General features: G+C 36.4%; 1 protein-coding gene across 6 annotated transcripts in view; it reads right to left on the minus strand.

Annotated features, from left to right (window-relative positions):
- Positions 1 to 15209, minus strand: part of ADGRB3 (adhesion G protein-coupled receptor B3) — a 473065-nt gene that overhangs the window by 222141 nt on the left and 235715 nt on the right. For all 6 annotated transcript variants that reach the window (XM_072036309.1, XM_027455045.3, XM_027455047.3 and 3 more), the window contains 2 exons: positions 11827 to 12021; positions 2918 to 2986 (listed from right to left, as the gene is read on the minus strand). In XM_072036309.1, coding sequence (XP_071892410.1) covers positions 2918 to 2986; positions 11827 to 12021 — 264 coding nt within the window. The remainder of the gene's footprint in view (positions 1 to 2917; positions 2987 to 11826; positions 12022 to 15209) is intronic.

Here is a 15209-nt window from a genome sequence, read left to right on the forward strand (position 1 = left end):
ACATGCATAAAAATATTTTTGGTGGTTATGGCTTTTGTCATGAACAGGACAATTTTCAGTAATGCAAGCTTTAACAACAGAAAAATAATGGATGATCTGTTCACACTGCTTTTTTCTTTCTATCAGTGAGACGTCCGAATTGCAATTTATGAGCAACATTCAACCCATTCTTTTGACCACTGAGATGACCAACTCCAACAAATGCCTATACTGACTATATATCCAAGCATGGTGTGCTCCATCTTCATCTTGCTTTATCTGTCTAGATTCATAGCTGTTTGGGTCAGGATGATGAATTTATTAATGTCCTTTGTTTTCTACATAGATCTTTTCATAAAAGGTAGGACAGCAATATCATTTTTATGAAAAATGTGTTATGGCATTTATGATCCTAACATTGCAAATGCTGCTTAAGGTGAAGGAGGCTTCCATATTCCAAATGATGTTACTGAGATATTGTGTGCTTTTTTGCATCCATCTCATTCATAACACACACACACTCACAGATTGTTCACCAAGGCTGAATTTCATTGAAATTCACTTTTTTTTCACTTGACATTTTATAGTAATAACTTCAGCAGAAACTGTTGAACAGTCAGTGTAATAGAGGTACTCTTCATTTCTATATATCTGAAGTACTGGCTAATCAATAGAATGCCAGCAGATGGTGATGAAGAACATGCTGAATAACTCCTGAGTTTTGAAACACCACTATACACTTATTTATTGTGGACTTGAAGTGGCTTCCTGTGTGCAGTACTTTACATCAGCTCTTAACAAAAGGCAAGTATTAAAGTGAGTGCTGCTTATCTGCATGCTATATAACCTGTAATTAATGGTATCAACTGCTGGCATTTAATCTAGAAAAAAGGATGTGCTGAGGCATTGCAGCTGTATACTTGATAGAAAGTCAGCAATTTGCTGACAGTGAGTAAGATTTTCTTTCCAGCAAAACAATCCAGAAAACCGACTAAGAGATCTAAGCTAACAGTAACAGGAGTTCAAGGAAAGCATACAAACTGGTAAAAAATGTTGGTCAGACTGCACCTTGGTTTTGTAAAATTGCATTAAAACAAACAAACAAACCCCAGAAAATCAAGAGAATAGCTAAACTGGGAACAGAATCACTCTTCTTTTTTTTTTTTTTTTTTTTTTTTAATGAGGTGATGGTGTTTGGTATCATCATAAGAAAAAAAAGAATTTTGGAAGTACTTAGGAATACTTGGGAATACAATTACCCTTTGTAGTCATTATGAAGACACACTTGCTTCAAAAATGCTTATGAGGTGGCTTGTGTAACTGCCCAAGAACAGTAAAAAAGCAAGTAGTATGGTTTCTCTGGGTACCACAGCTCAGGAGTCTAATATTTAATGAATTCCCCAGTTTTGTTACAAGGCAGTTATGACCCCATGACTCCTGCATTCAGGAGTAGTGTTCAGCTCAGAAGTTGCTCAACTCCCTCCTTTCTTGTGTTCCTGTCTTCCTACCAGTGCTGTACCCAGGTGTATGAGACAATTAATTACTAGGCAGAGAAATGGAGCTGTGGGAAACCAGAAATAACTTGTCTTATCTCTCTTTTTCAATACAACTTCTTCAACCAGCAGAAGTGAGGGGAGGGAACATAATATATTGTTCCCTCTTTTACCCCCAAGTTATCATAATTTCCTCTTAGGAAATTTCCTCTCTCCTCTTCCTTGTATTCCTTGGTCTTGGTGGGACAAATAACGGACATGGCATGGGCAAGCTGGCAGGGAGGAGTAGAAGAAAACAAGTTTGATAACATGAGGAGTGTCATCTGTTCATTAGTGGGGCTAAAATAGTTGCTTAGTATCAATTCCCTAATCTTGGTGCTATATGTTTATGGAAGCTGCCCACATGCATGTGATTTTTCTGCTTCCATCCACCACTACTAAATAAAATGACGTACCTTGTCTATCTTTGTATCTGGAACTTGCACAGAGGAACAGAAATGGAAAATAAATAAATAAATAAATTCCTGGCTAAATTACAATGTGTCAGCTGCACCATTATATGTCCACAGGAACATTTGAATCAGTAGCAAAAAGTCCTGAATTCCTTCTTAGTAACATTATAAAGATGTCTACCTCCATGTACTTTGAATGCCTCCATCATTTTTATCTGTACATAGTTATCTGTTTATCCCTATAGTCACTGTTACTTGTATTGGAAATGTGATAGTTCCATGTCCCTGTTAATAAACGTAAACACAGCACTGTAGTATTCTTAGTATAAGCATGTAAGAAATACTCATATCCAAGTTAAAAAAAATCATTTGAATTTTATTTATACATATATGTATATATATATATTGAGTTAGGTTTTATTATTTTATAAAATAATATCTATCTTAGTCCTGAAATTTTTCTGTCTCAGGAATCGCAACTGTTCTCTTAAATACAAGTGTTTAGAAAGGGTCTACTGTTTATATTTCTGCAAGTAGTTTAGTGATGTCATGTCTGTTCTTTAGATGAGTTCTGATATGTGCTGTTTAATGCAACCTTGACTATAGCTAGTCTTTACTAGCAATTTTCAACTTTCATATGTACTTTCTTACAACATCAAATGGAAAGACATCATGAATAATTCCATGGAATAAAATGAAATCTGTTCATCACAAGAATATTCTATTCTTAATATACTTTTAATCTATTGAATTAGCTAATGGGGCCTGGAATTGTTCCTTTTTGAAAAGGATATTTTATTTCCAAAAAATTGTCTCATTTAGGATATAATTTACTTACAGTAGGGTGTATGCTAAGCCTCAGTTTTGAAATCATATACTCCAATTTATCCTGGCTTACTGAAGAAAAGTGTTGCTAAAGATTAATAAATACAATAAATGTCATATCTCATTTTGCATTTTTTTAATTGATGAGTTACAGAAGGCAAATCTTACCTGTTGTGCATCTTCCCATTTCTCTTTGTTTTCTTCATCTAAGAGGTTACTAATGATTTGAAAGAAGTTCTGAAAAGTCAATTAAATAAAAGACAAAGTAAAATGACTTTAATGACATGAACAATTGTAACCTTAAGTCAATATCAAGAAAGATTTCCTTTCTCTATTACAGATTCACTTTTGCAGCCCATATTTATATCAGTGGAAGAGATGACATAACAAAATATGTTAGACTGACAAAAGAGCAAATGTATTTTATGGTTAATTGTTCATTTCTGTCTGTATAATCAGGTTCCATGCAACTACTTTATATAAAATAAGACCTGTATTGAACTTGCATCAAATTCTAAATGTGATGATATTCCACTTCCAAGTCACTCTCATTCCAGAAACTAGACTACTATATATTCTGCAAATAAATAAAGCATACTAATAAAATGCTTGTCTCAGGGTCACTGGTTTCTGTTCAAAACATGAAAATGATCCTTAATGACCACAAACAGTGGATGCAGTGGTATTTCATTGCCAAATGCTGTCTGACCCTAGGTGCATATTACTTTTTGCCTCTGTGCTTTTAGTAATTTTGTCAGAAAAGGAATAATTAATTTCTGTTCTTTGACCTTGAACTGTTATTTTCTATATATGATTGTCCAATTGATTTAATTACAATTGAGCAAAGCACAAATCAAAGCCATGGCATTTAGCTCTTAAATCATACATTCAAAATCATTCTTCTATATTTTTGTGGAAAACTTTCCTTTCCTTTCCTTTCCTTTCCTTTCCTTTCCTTTCCTTTCCTTTCCTTTCCTTTCCTTTCCTTTCCTTTCCTTTCCTTTCCTTTCCTTTCCTTTCCTTTCCTTTCCTTTCCTTTCCTTTCCTTTCCTTTCCTTGCCTTGCCTTGCCTTGCCTTGCCTTGCCTTGCCTTGCCTTGCCTTGCCTTGCCTTGCCTTGCCTTGCCTTGCCTTGCCTTGCCTTGCCTTGCCTTGCCTTGCCTTGCCTTGCCTTTCTTTTCCTTGCCTTGCCTTGCCCTGCCTTGCCCATTTTCTATTGCCAGTCTTTACCCTTAAAAGCTAAGGGCTTGTGCTCTGTTCTCAGCTCTGTATCACTTTTCTTGCAGAATGTCAAATTTGGCAATAGCCTGCCAATTATAATTTTTCTGTTCCTTCATAAAATAAATGTGTAACTTTTAGTGACCTTAGCTGAAGAGTATGATTAAGATCATCACAACCTCTGAAAGTGAAACACCACCCATAGGCCCCTGTTTGAACTCATATTATTGGTCATATTTCCTTCACCAGCACTTAATTTTTAGTTGTTTTGGGGTTAAAAAAAGGTATAAAAAAGGTTCAAGCAAGAAGTAATTTTAACACACTGTTTAATGAAAGTGCAAAGCATTCAATAGCACAGTGACTGAGAGCAGAAATAACTTCCAACTTCACCGTACCATACTATACCATACCATACCATACATACTATACTATACTGTATGATGCTTGTACTAAAAAAGGCATTTATTTCAAAATTTTACATATTGCAGACATTTTAAGTGTCTCATATCCATGTAAGAAGAACATTGTAGAACACAGAATTGAGTAAAACTTGTGAAAACATTTTTTAAATAAAATTATTTTCACCAGTTTAATCTAGTCCTACCACTACCTACCTGACATGCATCTTTCCTCATCATCAGGAAGTCAGTTATGCTAACAAACATACTTACATTGTTAAAAATTGCTTTAAGTTGGCAAAGTTTTTATAGAAGTGAGACATGTTTTCGTGAACTTGTGCAACAAGTCCCATATGTTAATGAAGGCACAATTCTCTTACTGAAGTCAGTGGAAAAATATCCATAAGAGTCAATGACCTGCTACGGCACTTGGATGTGCACAAGTCGATGGGGCTGGATGGGATCCACCCAAGGGTACTGAGAGAACTGGCAGAGGAGCTGGCCAAGCCCCTATCCATCATTTATCAGCAGTCCTGGCTATCGGGGGAGGTCCCAGCTGACTGGCGGCTAGCAAACGTGATGCCCATCTACAAGAAGGGCCGGAGGGCAGACCAGGGGAACTACAGGCCGGTCAGTTTGACCTCAGTACCAGGGAAGCTCCTGGAGCAGATCCTCTTGGGAGTCATCATGCGGCACTTGAAGGGCAAGCAGGCGATCAGGCCCAGTCAGCATGGGTTTATGGAAGGCAGATCCTGCTTGACGAACCTGATCTCCTTCTACGACAAAGTGACGCGCTGGGTGGACGAGGGAAAGGCTGTGGATGTGGTCTACCTTGACTTCAGCAAGGCTTTTGACACCGTTTCCCACAGCATTCTCCTCAAGAAACTGGCTGCTCTTGGCTTGGACTGGCGCACGCTTCGTTGGGTTAGAAACTGGCTGGATAGCCGGGCCCAGAGAGTTGTGGTAAATGGAGCCAAGTCCAGTTGGAGGCCAGTCACTAGTGGCGTCCCCCAGGGCTCGGTGCTGGGGCCGGTCCTCTTTAACATCTTCATCAATGATCTGGATGAGGGCATTGAGTGCACCCTCAGTAAGTTTGCAGATGACACCAAGCTAGGTGCGTGTGTCGATCTGCTTGAGGGTAGGAAGGCTCTGCAGGAGGATCTGGATAGGCTGCACCGATGGGCTGAGGTCAACTGTATGAAGTTCAACAAGGCCAAGTGCCGGGTCCTGCACCTGGGGCGCAATAACCCCAAGAAGAGCTACAGGCTGGGAGAGGAATGGCTGGAGAGCTGCCAGGCAGAGAAGGACCTGGGAGTGATGGTGGACAGTCGGCTGAATATGAGCCAGCAGTGTGCTCAGGTGGCCAAGAAGGCCAACGGCATCCTGGCTTGTATCAGAAACACTGTGACCAGCAGGGCTAGGGAGGTGATCGTCCCCCTGTACTCGGCTCTGGTGAGGCCGCACCTCGAGTACTGTGTTCAGTTCTGGGCCCCTCGCTACAAGAAGGACATCGAGGTGCTTGAGCGGGTCCAGAGAAGGGCGACGAAGCTGGTGAGGGGCCTGGAGAGCAAGTCCTATGAGGAGCGGCTGAAGGAGCTGGGCTTGTTCAGCCTAGAGAAAAGGAGGCTCAGGGGTGACCTTATCACTCTGTATAAGTATATTAAAGGAGGCTGTAGCGAGATGGGGGTTGGCCTGTTCTCCCATGTGCCTGGTGACAGGACGAGGGGGAATGGGCTAAAGTTGCGTCAGGGGAGTTTTAGGTTAGATGTTAGGAAGAATTTCTTTACTGAAAGGGTTGTTAGACATTGGAACAGGCTGCCCAGGGAGGTGGTTGAGTCACCATCCCTGGAAGTCTTCAAAAGACGTTTAGATGTAGAACTTAGGGATATGGTTTAGTGGGGACTGTTAGTGTTAGGTCAGAGGTTGGACTCGATGATCTTGAGGTCTCTTCCAACCTAGAGATTCTGTGATTCTGTGATTCTGTGAGTTAAGCTTAGTATTCCTTACATAGGATTTGCCATTTTAACCAGGTTGGCAAATTGTAATTATATAAATGTTCATAAAAAAAAAAAAAAGTACAGCTTTATTGGTCCCTAAAGTAAAATAAACTGTACTGGCCAAAGCAGTTTCATGGCACTATGTCTACTCTAGGACACTATGATTTTGGAAAAGAGTTCTACTAAGAAGAGTTGGCTCTCACTTTTATTTATTTATTTTTCACCCAGAAGATACTTTTTAAAGCATGATAGTTCTGCATTCTTCCAATGTAATACTCTGGAGATGCAGTGGACAAAAATTTTAGCTAACTTGTTAGTGCCAGTAGCAGTCTAGATGCATTAACATGTTCAGTGTGGGACAATTTACCATGGTAAGGAACTGGTTCAAAGTTAGTTTTGCACTACATGCAACCAGCGTTCCCATGCAGAAACAGTATGAGTGCTAGCTGCATAAGAATCCATGTCTGTGCAAACAGATATATCTGAGAGTAGTCTAGATTGCCTGAAAAACACTCAGGAGGTATACATGATACATTGCTTGCTGATGATAAATTATATAGTTTTGCTAATAATCCTATGTGTTAAATTTTGTGTTTACTGTTAGTTACATGAAAGCATTAAAGTACTCATCAATTAATAGTAACGTATATGAAAAAAAATATATAAATCATTCTAAACTCAAGTAAAACAAGAGATGAGCAATAATAACTGATCTAAGATACACTTTGTACTACCGTTACTAGCTAATAAACCATTAATGTTGTTTATGAACCTAGTGACAAGAACATCTTGATTTTTAGGTTCTTTCTTTTTTCTCTACTCCAGTTCCTAATATGTCACATTTATTGTAGCTGTGGAGGCTATTTGAAGATTTGAGATATTTGAAGATTTTTCAGTCAGCAATATCAGTGCTTTGTGAATTAAACAGATGATTAAATGGCTTTGCTTCTTCAATAATGAATTGAAGATTATAATTGAAGACATGGAGATGCACTCCAAAATATGACAGTTGAATAGAGGTTAAAAAGTCTTTTACCTACTTTGACTATTTCCTTATTCATTTCCTTAATGCTGTGAGAAGCAACATTGCCCTTTAGTAAAATGATTGACAGCTATGAAGGCTAAATTTTGGAAGCATTATTTGGATGTAATATGATGGTATTACTACAGTAAACACAGGACCTCCTTGTAGCATCAGGTTCCTCCTTCCTTTCATAGCAGGGTTGTGTATTGCTGAACTGGCTGCTATAGAAAATGCTGCAACAGCCAGAGCCAAATTTTGAAGTCCTTTATTTTTGCCAAGGCTTTTCTGAGGAGAATGCCAGTTACAGTCGGGAATGGACAATAATGTTTTCCTAATTTAATTTCCTCCCTTTCAATCTTTTTCTTTTGTAATACAATGGATGCAGTTCTGTGTTCCAGTTTAAATTCTTTGACCCTCTCTGCAGGCATAAAGCTGTCATAAATCCTTTTATATGGTTACAGAATTCCTCCCTAGGAAGAATTAATGAATAGCCTAAAGTCACCTCTACTTTTAGACTTCAGCATCAGGAGTGTGTGTGGAAAATGTAAACTGGGGGAAAAAAAGCATTGGGCAATCCTGTTAATTCCTCACTGACAGTGATGGTCCTTGTGGTTAACATATACGGATTATCATAGAATGGTAATAGAAATAATAGAATGGTTTCAGCTGAAAGGGACCTTAAAGGTTGTTGGAAGGAATGGGTTAAAGGCAGAAGACTGATGAGGAGGATGGGATCGGAACAGAAAACTGGCGAGGAGGATTGTAAATACACTCAAGTGACCTTGCAGCTGGGAATGTGCAAAGTTTGGGAAGCATCAATGTAGAAAAACATATAAATTATGTCTGCTGCTGTTTGTGCTCTGTGTGTTTGACAAGTAGCACATTTGTGCATAGATAACAGAGGTGTTTGGTGGACTTGGAGGCGCTCTATCAGATGTGCTTGAGCTCCCAGCCTTGGTACAGAGCAGTTCAAAGAAGCACAGTGAGAATCACAGTATGGTGGTAAAAACTGCACCTGCACAAACTCTCAGTACAACAGGTGAGACCAGTAGGCCAATGACCTCCTAGCATGAACCCTGTTGAGTGGTTTCTGCATTCCTGCTTGCGTGCCTGTGCTTGTGTTCCTCTGCTCTGGTGCTGCTTCAGGGATTACCTAGTTGGCGAGGTAACAAGAATAAATCTACTTTTTGCATTTTAGCTACAAGTCTGTGGCTGTTCCTCTTGCCTGCTTATGCTGACTCTCACTTTGATCCTCTAGTTCCAATCCCCCTTCCCTGGACAGGGACAGCTCCCATCAGACCAGGTTGCCAAAGCCCCATTCAGCCTGGCCTTTAACGCCTCCAGGAATGGGGCATCCACAGCTTCTCTGGCAACCTATGCCAGTCCCTCAGAACCATCACAGTAAAGAACTTCTTCCTTATATCTAATCTAAACCTACCCTCTTTAATTTAAAACTATCATCTTTTGTCCTATCACTACACTCCATGACAAAGCGTCTATCTCCAAGTTTCTTGTAGGCCCCCTTTAGGTACAGGAAGGCTCTATCTGACTTACACTGACTTTTTTAAAGTACTTTTAAAAAAAAATATTTATCTTCTAGGTAACATATTTCTTACACAAGTAATTGCAGAGTGGCCATCTCATAGCAAATAGTGTCAGTGTACCCACATGATGCATTTTGATTTAACACCCATATTGAGGAAAGATCTTGCTTGTAGAATAATTATGTAAATCTATTTGCTGCTACTTTTGCTATGGTGCTGCTATTTTAAGTCATTGATGAAACATCATTCTATATTGTTTAACTTCCTCATGTATGCTTATTTTTCTTCCTGACACTGTATACAAAGCATATATGTAAAACCTAATCATTGTAAAAAGATTAAAGTATGCAAAAACAGTCATATGGTACTAGACACAAATACTTTAGGATCTGTCTGTCTAAAGAAGGGGCACTTTCTATGTAGCACGTCAGGTAGAGGAATCTTCATTTTGAGTAATTAGCCCTAAAAGCTGTTCAAATTTGATCTCACTTTTCTGTTCATTCTTTTCATTATGGAGTCGCTGAATCACATCATTTGCAGTATTCATGAATATTCATACTGGATGTAAACCAAAGACTGTAGAGGGACTATGCAAATGGATGGAATTTGTAAAAAACAAATATACTCAGATAAATACACTTCTTTTTTCAGTTTAAATTGAGTGTAAGTGTGAAAAGAGATAACGGTCTAAGAAGAAATTATAGGTCTTAGGCTGTTGTTTTTGTATGGATCTTAAAAATATTATTACTCATAATTCAGAATCTACTTTTCTGACACCAGGTGGAATGATAAATTATGACTTTCTGAGATTTTTTTTTTTTAAAAAGCACGTAGAGATTCTAGTTTTTATTAATGCAAAAAAAAAAAAAAAAAAAAAAATAGAACACCACACAGCTACTGCAGAATGAAGAATCTTAAATATTTTTTTTTTTTTTGAGAAAAATAATTTAATTTTCATCCTTTTTTCATATACTTTGATGATGGACTAAAAAGTATGAACATATGTGACAGTGAAAATGAAAGATATGATTATGGTGCAAAGATACTCATGTTTACATAAGAGCATATCCCCTTTTCTCAGGAACTGACTGTAAAACACTGATGTTACTGAGGCAGGATGTCATTTTATATTGTAAAAAGTCAGTAACAAGAACTTAACATATTCCCTGTGGAAAAGTGAATCATTCTGATTTTACATATTTTCCTGAACACTTTGCAGTAGTTTTAAGAATTTTACCTAAGCTTTAAATTTGTGTAACTTTTTGATTTTGTCTTCTGAAATTTATTATTATTACTATTATTATTTCCCCAGATAGTATTTGGTATTTTGGTATTTAGGCAATTATTTCTTTGATTTGAGAAATCCTTCCTTATTTCTTTAATAATATGCCCTAACAATTTTTGCCCTCTTTTTTTTTTTTTTTTTCCTTCACTTAATTATGATTAATTTACAATTATGTAAATAGTGCAAATAACTTCTCCAAGGCAGTCCTGCCAAAATACTGTTAAGATTTTTGGAAACATTGCTGAACTGAACCGAACTTTTGGCATTTTCATCAGTGAGAAATCATATTCTCTCTAATTTATGTAAATTCCAAATGACCTGCTCTGCTAAGACCATGAGCTAAACCATCATGTCAAGCAGATTCTTGAGCCTGGTTCTACCAAAGATTTCTATAGTTCCTGTGAATGATGAAGAAGTCACATTGGACTGTCAGACTGTAGAATGTGTGAAAAGTTTGCAGCAAATAATACTCCATTTAATAGTTAAATTTTGTGTAAATATATTAAACTCATCTGAATAATAAAACAAACAAACAAACAAACAAACAACAACAACATGTCCAGCCAAAATACTTTTTGGGAAACACTGTTTAAACTATATAACCTTCAGCTAGCTGAATGCCAACATAATAGACATTACTTTTATGCGGAAGCTCATTTTTCTCTGTGCATAGATACACAAGAAAACTGAAAATATAATAGCAAGCTCTTGAAAACTTAACTCTGAAAAACTTGTCTTTTCTAAGGTACATACACATACCTCTATATACATGCTTATCTGCATGTATAGGGTCCAAAGTATATTTATGATATATTTTTACCTTTACATAAGCAAATACATACATATGATCTTCACTAAAATCTTCATTATTAATTTATGAATGAAAGTCTTTTGAAAGAAGACATGAAAGTCTCTTTTCATAAATGATACATACATTTACCATCTTACTATTATTTTTAAGTACATTTATGGTCTTTTAAAAACATCTAAAATTCCCAGATATAGATCCTGATCCAGAAGTCCTGTAAAATATTTATTTTAACGAACATTGCAGAATGAGTTGTCCAGCCCATTAAGTAGAAATAATTATAGTGTTGTTATCTCTGTTATCTGATTTAGTTGGCCTACACAAGAAGAGTTAATATAACATATGAAATAGTAAATTCATATCAAATGGACTATTCACTAACCCTGTGCACTTCTATTTAGGTTTATTTATTCAAACTGAAAAAACAATCCCAGAATTACATAACTAAACACTGTAAATAGATTTTTAACTGAAAGGAACAAGAACAAAAACCACTTTGCTTAGGGCAAAAAAATACCAACATGCCCCTAGCAATCAAACCAAACCTTGACATGGAAATAAACATCATAAAGAAATAATTTTACATTTTTCATAAGCTATGTGTTTGTTTTTTTTTTTTTTAATTAAGTGTTGTTGAGTCTTTTCCTATTTTACACTTGTATTAGTTTTATAGTGACCAATGTGTATGTCTATCATTCAGAAAAAATTCAGAAAAAATAATTTTCCCAGTGGCACAAATAGGTGACATCCAGTATACTGACAAACTCCATTAGTTGAATCATTATCCTTTTTATATTCTCTTACCTGTACCCCATCAGATGCAGGGATATAACTTGCTCTTTTAAATGTGTCTGTAACATTTCTGAGAATTTCCACAGAAATTAGAAGGTCTCCAGCATAAAAGTTTTTCCTCTGAGTTAAATCCAATAGTGTCTTGGTTACTTGGGACATGCCATCACCAGCCAACATCCTCTGTCCCTTTGCGAGATGCTCTTTAATCTGTAGCAAAAGAACAAAATGAATATCAGAACCTACTTTACTGAGAAAAAGATATGATAAATTCTAAACACAACCAAATATGTTAAATAGTAAAGAAATTATAAATAGTTCATCTAGTTAAAGAGTAGCCAAAATACTAGCAGATCATGGTGATGAAATTTTTATATTTATCACAGAATCATGGATTTTTTAATGAAAGATTTGAAGGTGTTACAGCTCATCCATTAACTTCCCTTTGGATATCAATACCTTCTCAACATCCATGTTTTTAAGGAATACCATAGGCTGGATTGTGGCTTTAACCTACTGTTGCGATGTTTCAATAAATTAGTCTTCTCCAGAACAGATGCACAACTAATACTGCCATTCATTAAACAACTGAGAGCTCTGAAAGGGGTAAATGCTAAATGTTATAATTTAGTTTATTCTGGGGAAGAATAAACCCTTCATCTCTGCCAGCCCAGCTTAGCTAGTGGGCTTCACAAGAGTGAAGGTTTGGATAGAATAGGAGGTTCTGATGGTGCTCTCTTCTCTAGTACTAACAGGACAAAGGAGCTAACTTGGAACAATGTTGTTCCTGTTTTTTTTTTTTTTTTTTTTTTTTTTTTTTTTTTTTTTTTTTTTTTTTTTTCCCAGGAAATACAAAGCTCAGAATTATGATTTGCTTTTATATATCTGCCAAGGAAGCCTATTCCAGTTGTAGTTCTTCCAGCAGGCCTGTACAGGGCCAGTGATAAGTAAGGGGAATCCAAAATGCATCTGCTGGTAGAAGAATTCTCCTGACAAGAAAGTGAACTGTGGATCTGATTAGCTCTTAGTATTGACTCAACATCAAGAGATGATGCATAGTGTATTACAAAGATGTCACAAGACCAGCCAAAGCTAAAAAAGAGAGTGTGGTTTAAAAACCTGTTCTAAAATAAACACAAAATAAACATAAGTTCTTACAAATTGTAGCTAAATTAAATAAAAGATAAGTGACCCGAGAGAGACATCAACATAAGCAGGAAGGCTCAAGAGAAAATTCTATTCAACTGCCAATATCATCTCTTCAAACGTAACTTCAATTTATTTTTAGCTTGGCCTTATTACTGGACAGGATGACTAAGGTAATGTAGTATGGTGGTGAAGTGGAAGGAAGGGGTGTGATACCTTTTGTCACTTCCACACCTCCCCAGCCACTTGGTGTGGATATGTGAGGCTTCACTTAAGAAACAAACCAACAAAGACAAACAAAAAACCCAAAGAATGTAGTAAGAAATAGTACATTGATTAAAATGGTTCAAAATAAATTTTGTGACAGTAATGTAAAAAATTCAATCATTCTCTGATGTACATGATCTAAATACCTGTTACATTCTTTAGTTCCATTCTCAACTGGTTTTGAAATAGCCTAGATACCTGTAAAACATCTGGATCCGGCCTAAGTGTCTGCTTCGAATTATGTCTACAGCCTTAAGTTGTCTTTACAGCAGCTGGGGATTGTTATGGACCACAACAATCTTGTCCACACCCTAGAAATACTTAAGACTTTATGAAGTCTTAAGACTTAAGACTTGAAGACTTAAGACTTTATGAACAACTTTATGAAGCCCTTGGGTTGCCTTGGATATACACCAGCTGGTGGCAGAATGGACAAGGAATGAATCTACTCTACAGGAGTAAGTAATTACAAGCATCACTTTACAATCAAATGTTTTCAATAAATAAATAAATACATAATCAGTGAGGAGAATTAAGTCAGTCTTTTTTTTTTTTTTTTTTTTTTACAAATATTTCAGCAGAAATACCACCCTCAGTCTTAAAAAAAAAAAAAAAAAAAAAAAAAAAAAGCAGATAAATTTAATTGCAGAAATCCTTTTGTGCAGTTTCTATTCATTTTTTTAGGAGGCTTTGAAAGTAATCTTGAAGGAAAATAACAGTAGAGAAAAAGATAAAAAATAAAAGAGAATTCATTAGAGTAACTTCAGGGATCTGATATTGTATAAATAACATTATGGACTTCTAATTTCTCGGGAATAAATGAAAGAAGTAACAAAGATTTTTATTTGTGATTATTTTAGATTTTCTTTTTCCTCTGAAATTCTGCCATTTGCTTTATCTTATCATACATTGTGTCTAGGTGGCAAATTAAAAGAGTATCAGTTACCACAGTAACACAGAATAATGGAACTATTGCTGGAACTCTGTCCAGATGCTCACTATCCCCACAGCATATTTGCAGCTTTTGAGGATTAACAATATTATCATGTTTTGGTCAAGCACGAAAAACAACACACAAGGCAGTCCATAAAGCAGATCTCTCAAATCTAACACATACATGTAATGTGGGAAAAGGCATCACACAATTTAAAGACAGAGGTTCTTTTAATTCAAGTAACAGCAACAGTGATCATTCTTCATAAAAACTATCCTGCACTTTTATGCCTATAGAAAAAGCTAGTAGGAAAGCTGCAAGACTACTTAGCAAACTATTTCATATAGTATTATTTTGCTTCCTTTCCATCCATCTGTATTTATACTACCCCCAATTTGTTTTTTCCATCCTCTTGTTAAGCTCACATTTTAAAGATGTAGCAACAGCAAATCTCACATTTTTAAGATATTTGTCCCACCCCTGAAAGTGCTCAAGGCCAGGTTGGATGGGTTTTTGAGCAACGTGGTCTAGGGGGAGGTGTCCATAGCAGGGGGGTTGGAACTAGGTGATCTTTAAGGTCCCTTCCAACCAAAGCCTGTGATTCAATTCTATGATTCAATAGAGACAATTTGTTATTTGTTTTGGACAGAAGTCTTGCTCTCAGCCACTTTCTGAATGCAAATAATAAATTAAAATATTCCTGGGTGAAGCTTTTGAATAAGGAAAACTGTGTAAAGATCTGTTTTCAATGAAAAATTTTACAGACTTCTAGCAGCACAATTTGGAGCTATAGTATACCCTTTAGTACTTTCATCAAGATATTTTGATTGCTTTTGGACACAGTGGTAAAAATGGTCTACCAAGTGCCCACAGTGCTGCAAGACTACATTATTACACCTACTTCATAGAGTTGTGCTGCAGGTGATTGAAACTACCTAAGAATTATTGGCTATTAAAATTACAGCTCAATTTGGAACTTTAAAAAAATATATATTAATTTATTTTTTAATAACACACACAGAAAACTCAGCTTCCCAGCAAAAGTACCCTA

This window comes from Anas platyrhynchos, chromosome 3 (genome assembly GCF_047663525.1).
Source record: "Anas platyrhynchos isolate ZD024472 breed Pekin duck chromosome 3, IASCAAS_PekinDuck_T2T, whole genome shotgun sequence".
Taxonomy (NCBI): domain Eukaryota; kingdom Metazoa; phylum Chordata; class Aves; order Anseriformes; family Anatidae; genus Anas; species Anas platyrhynchos.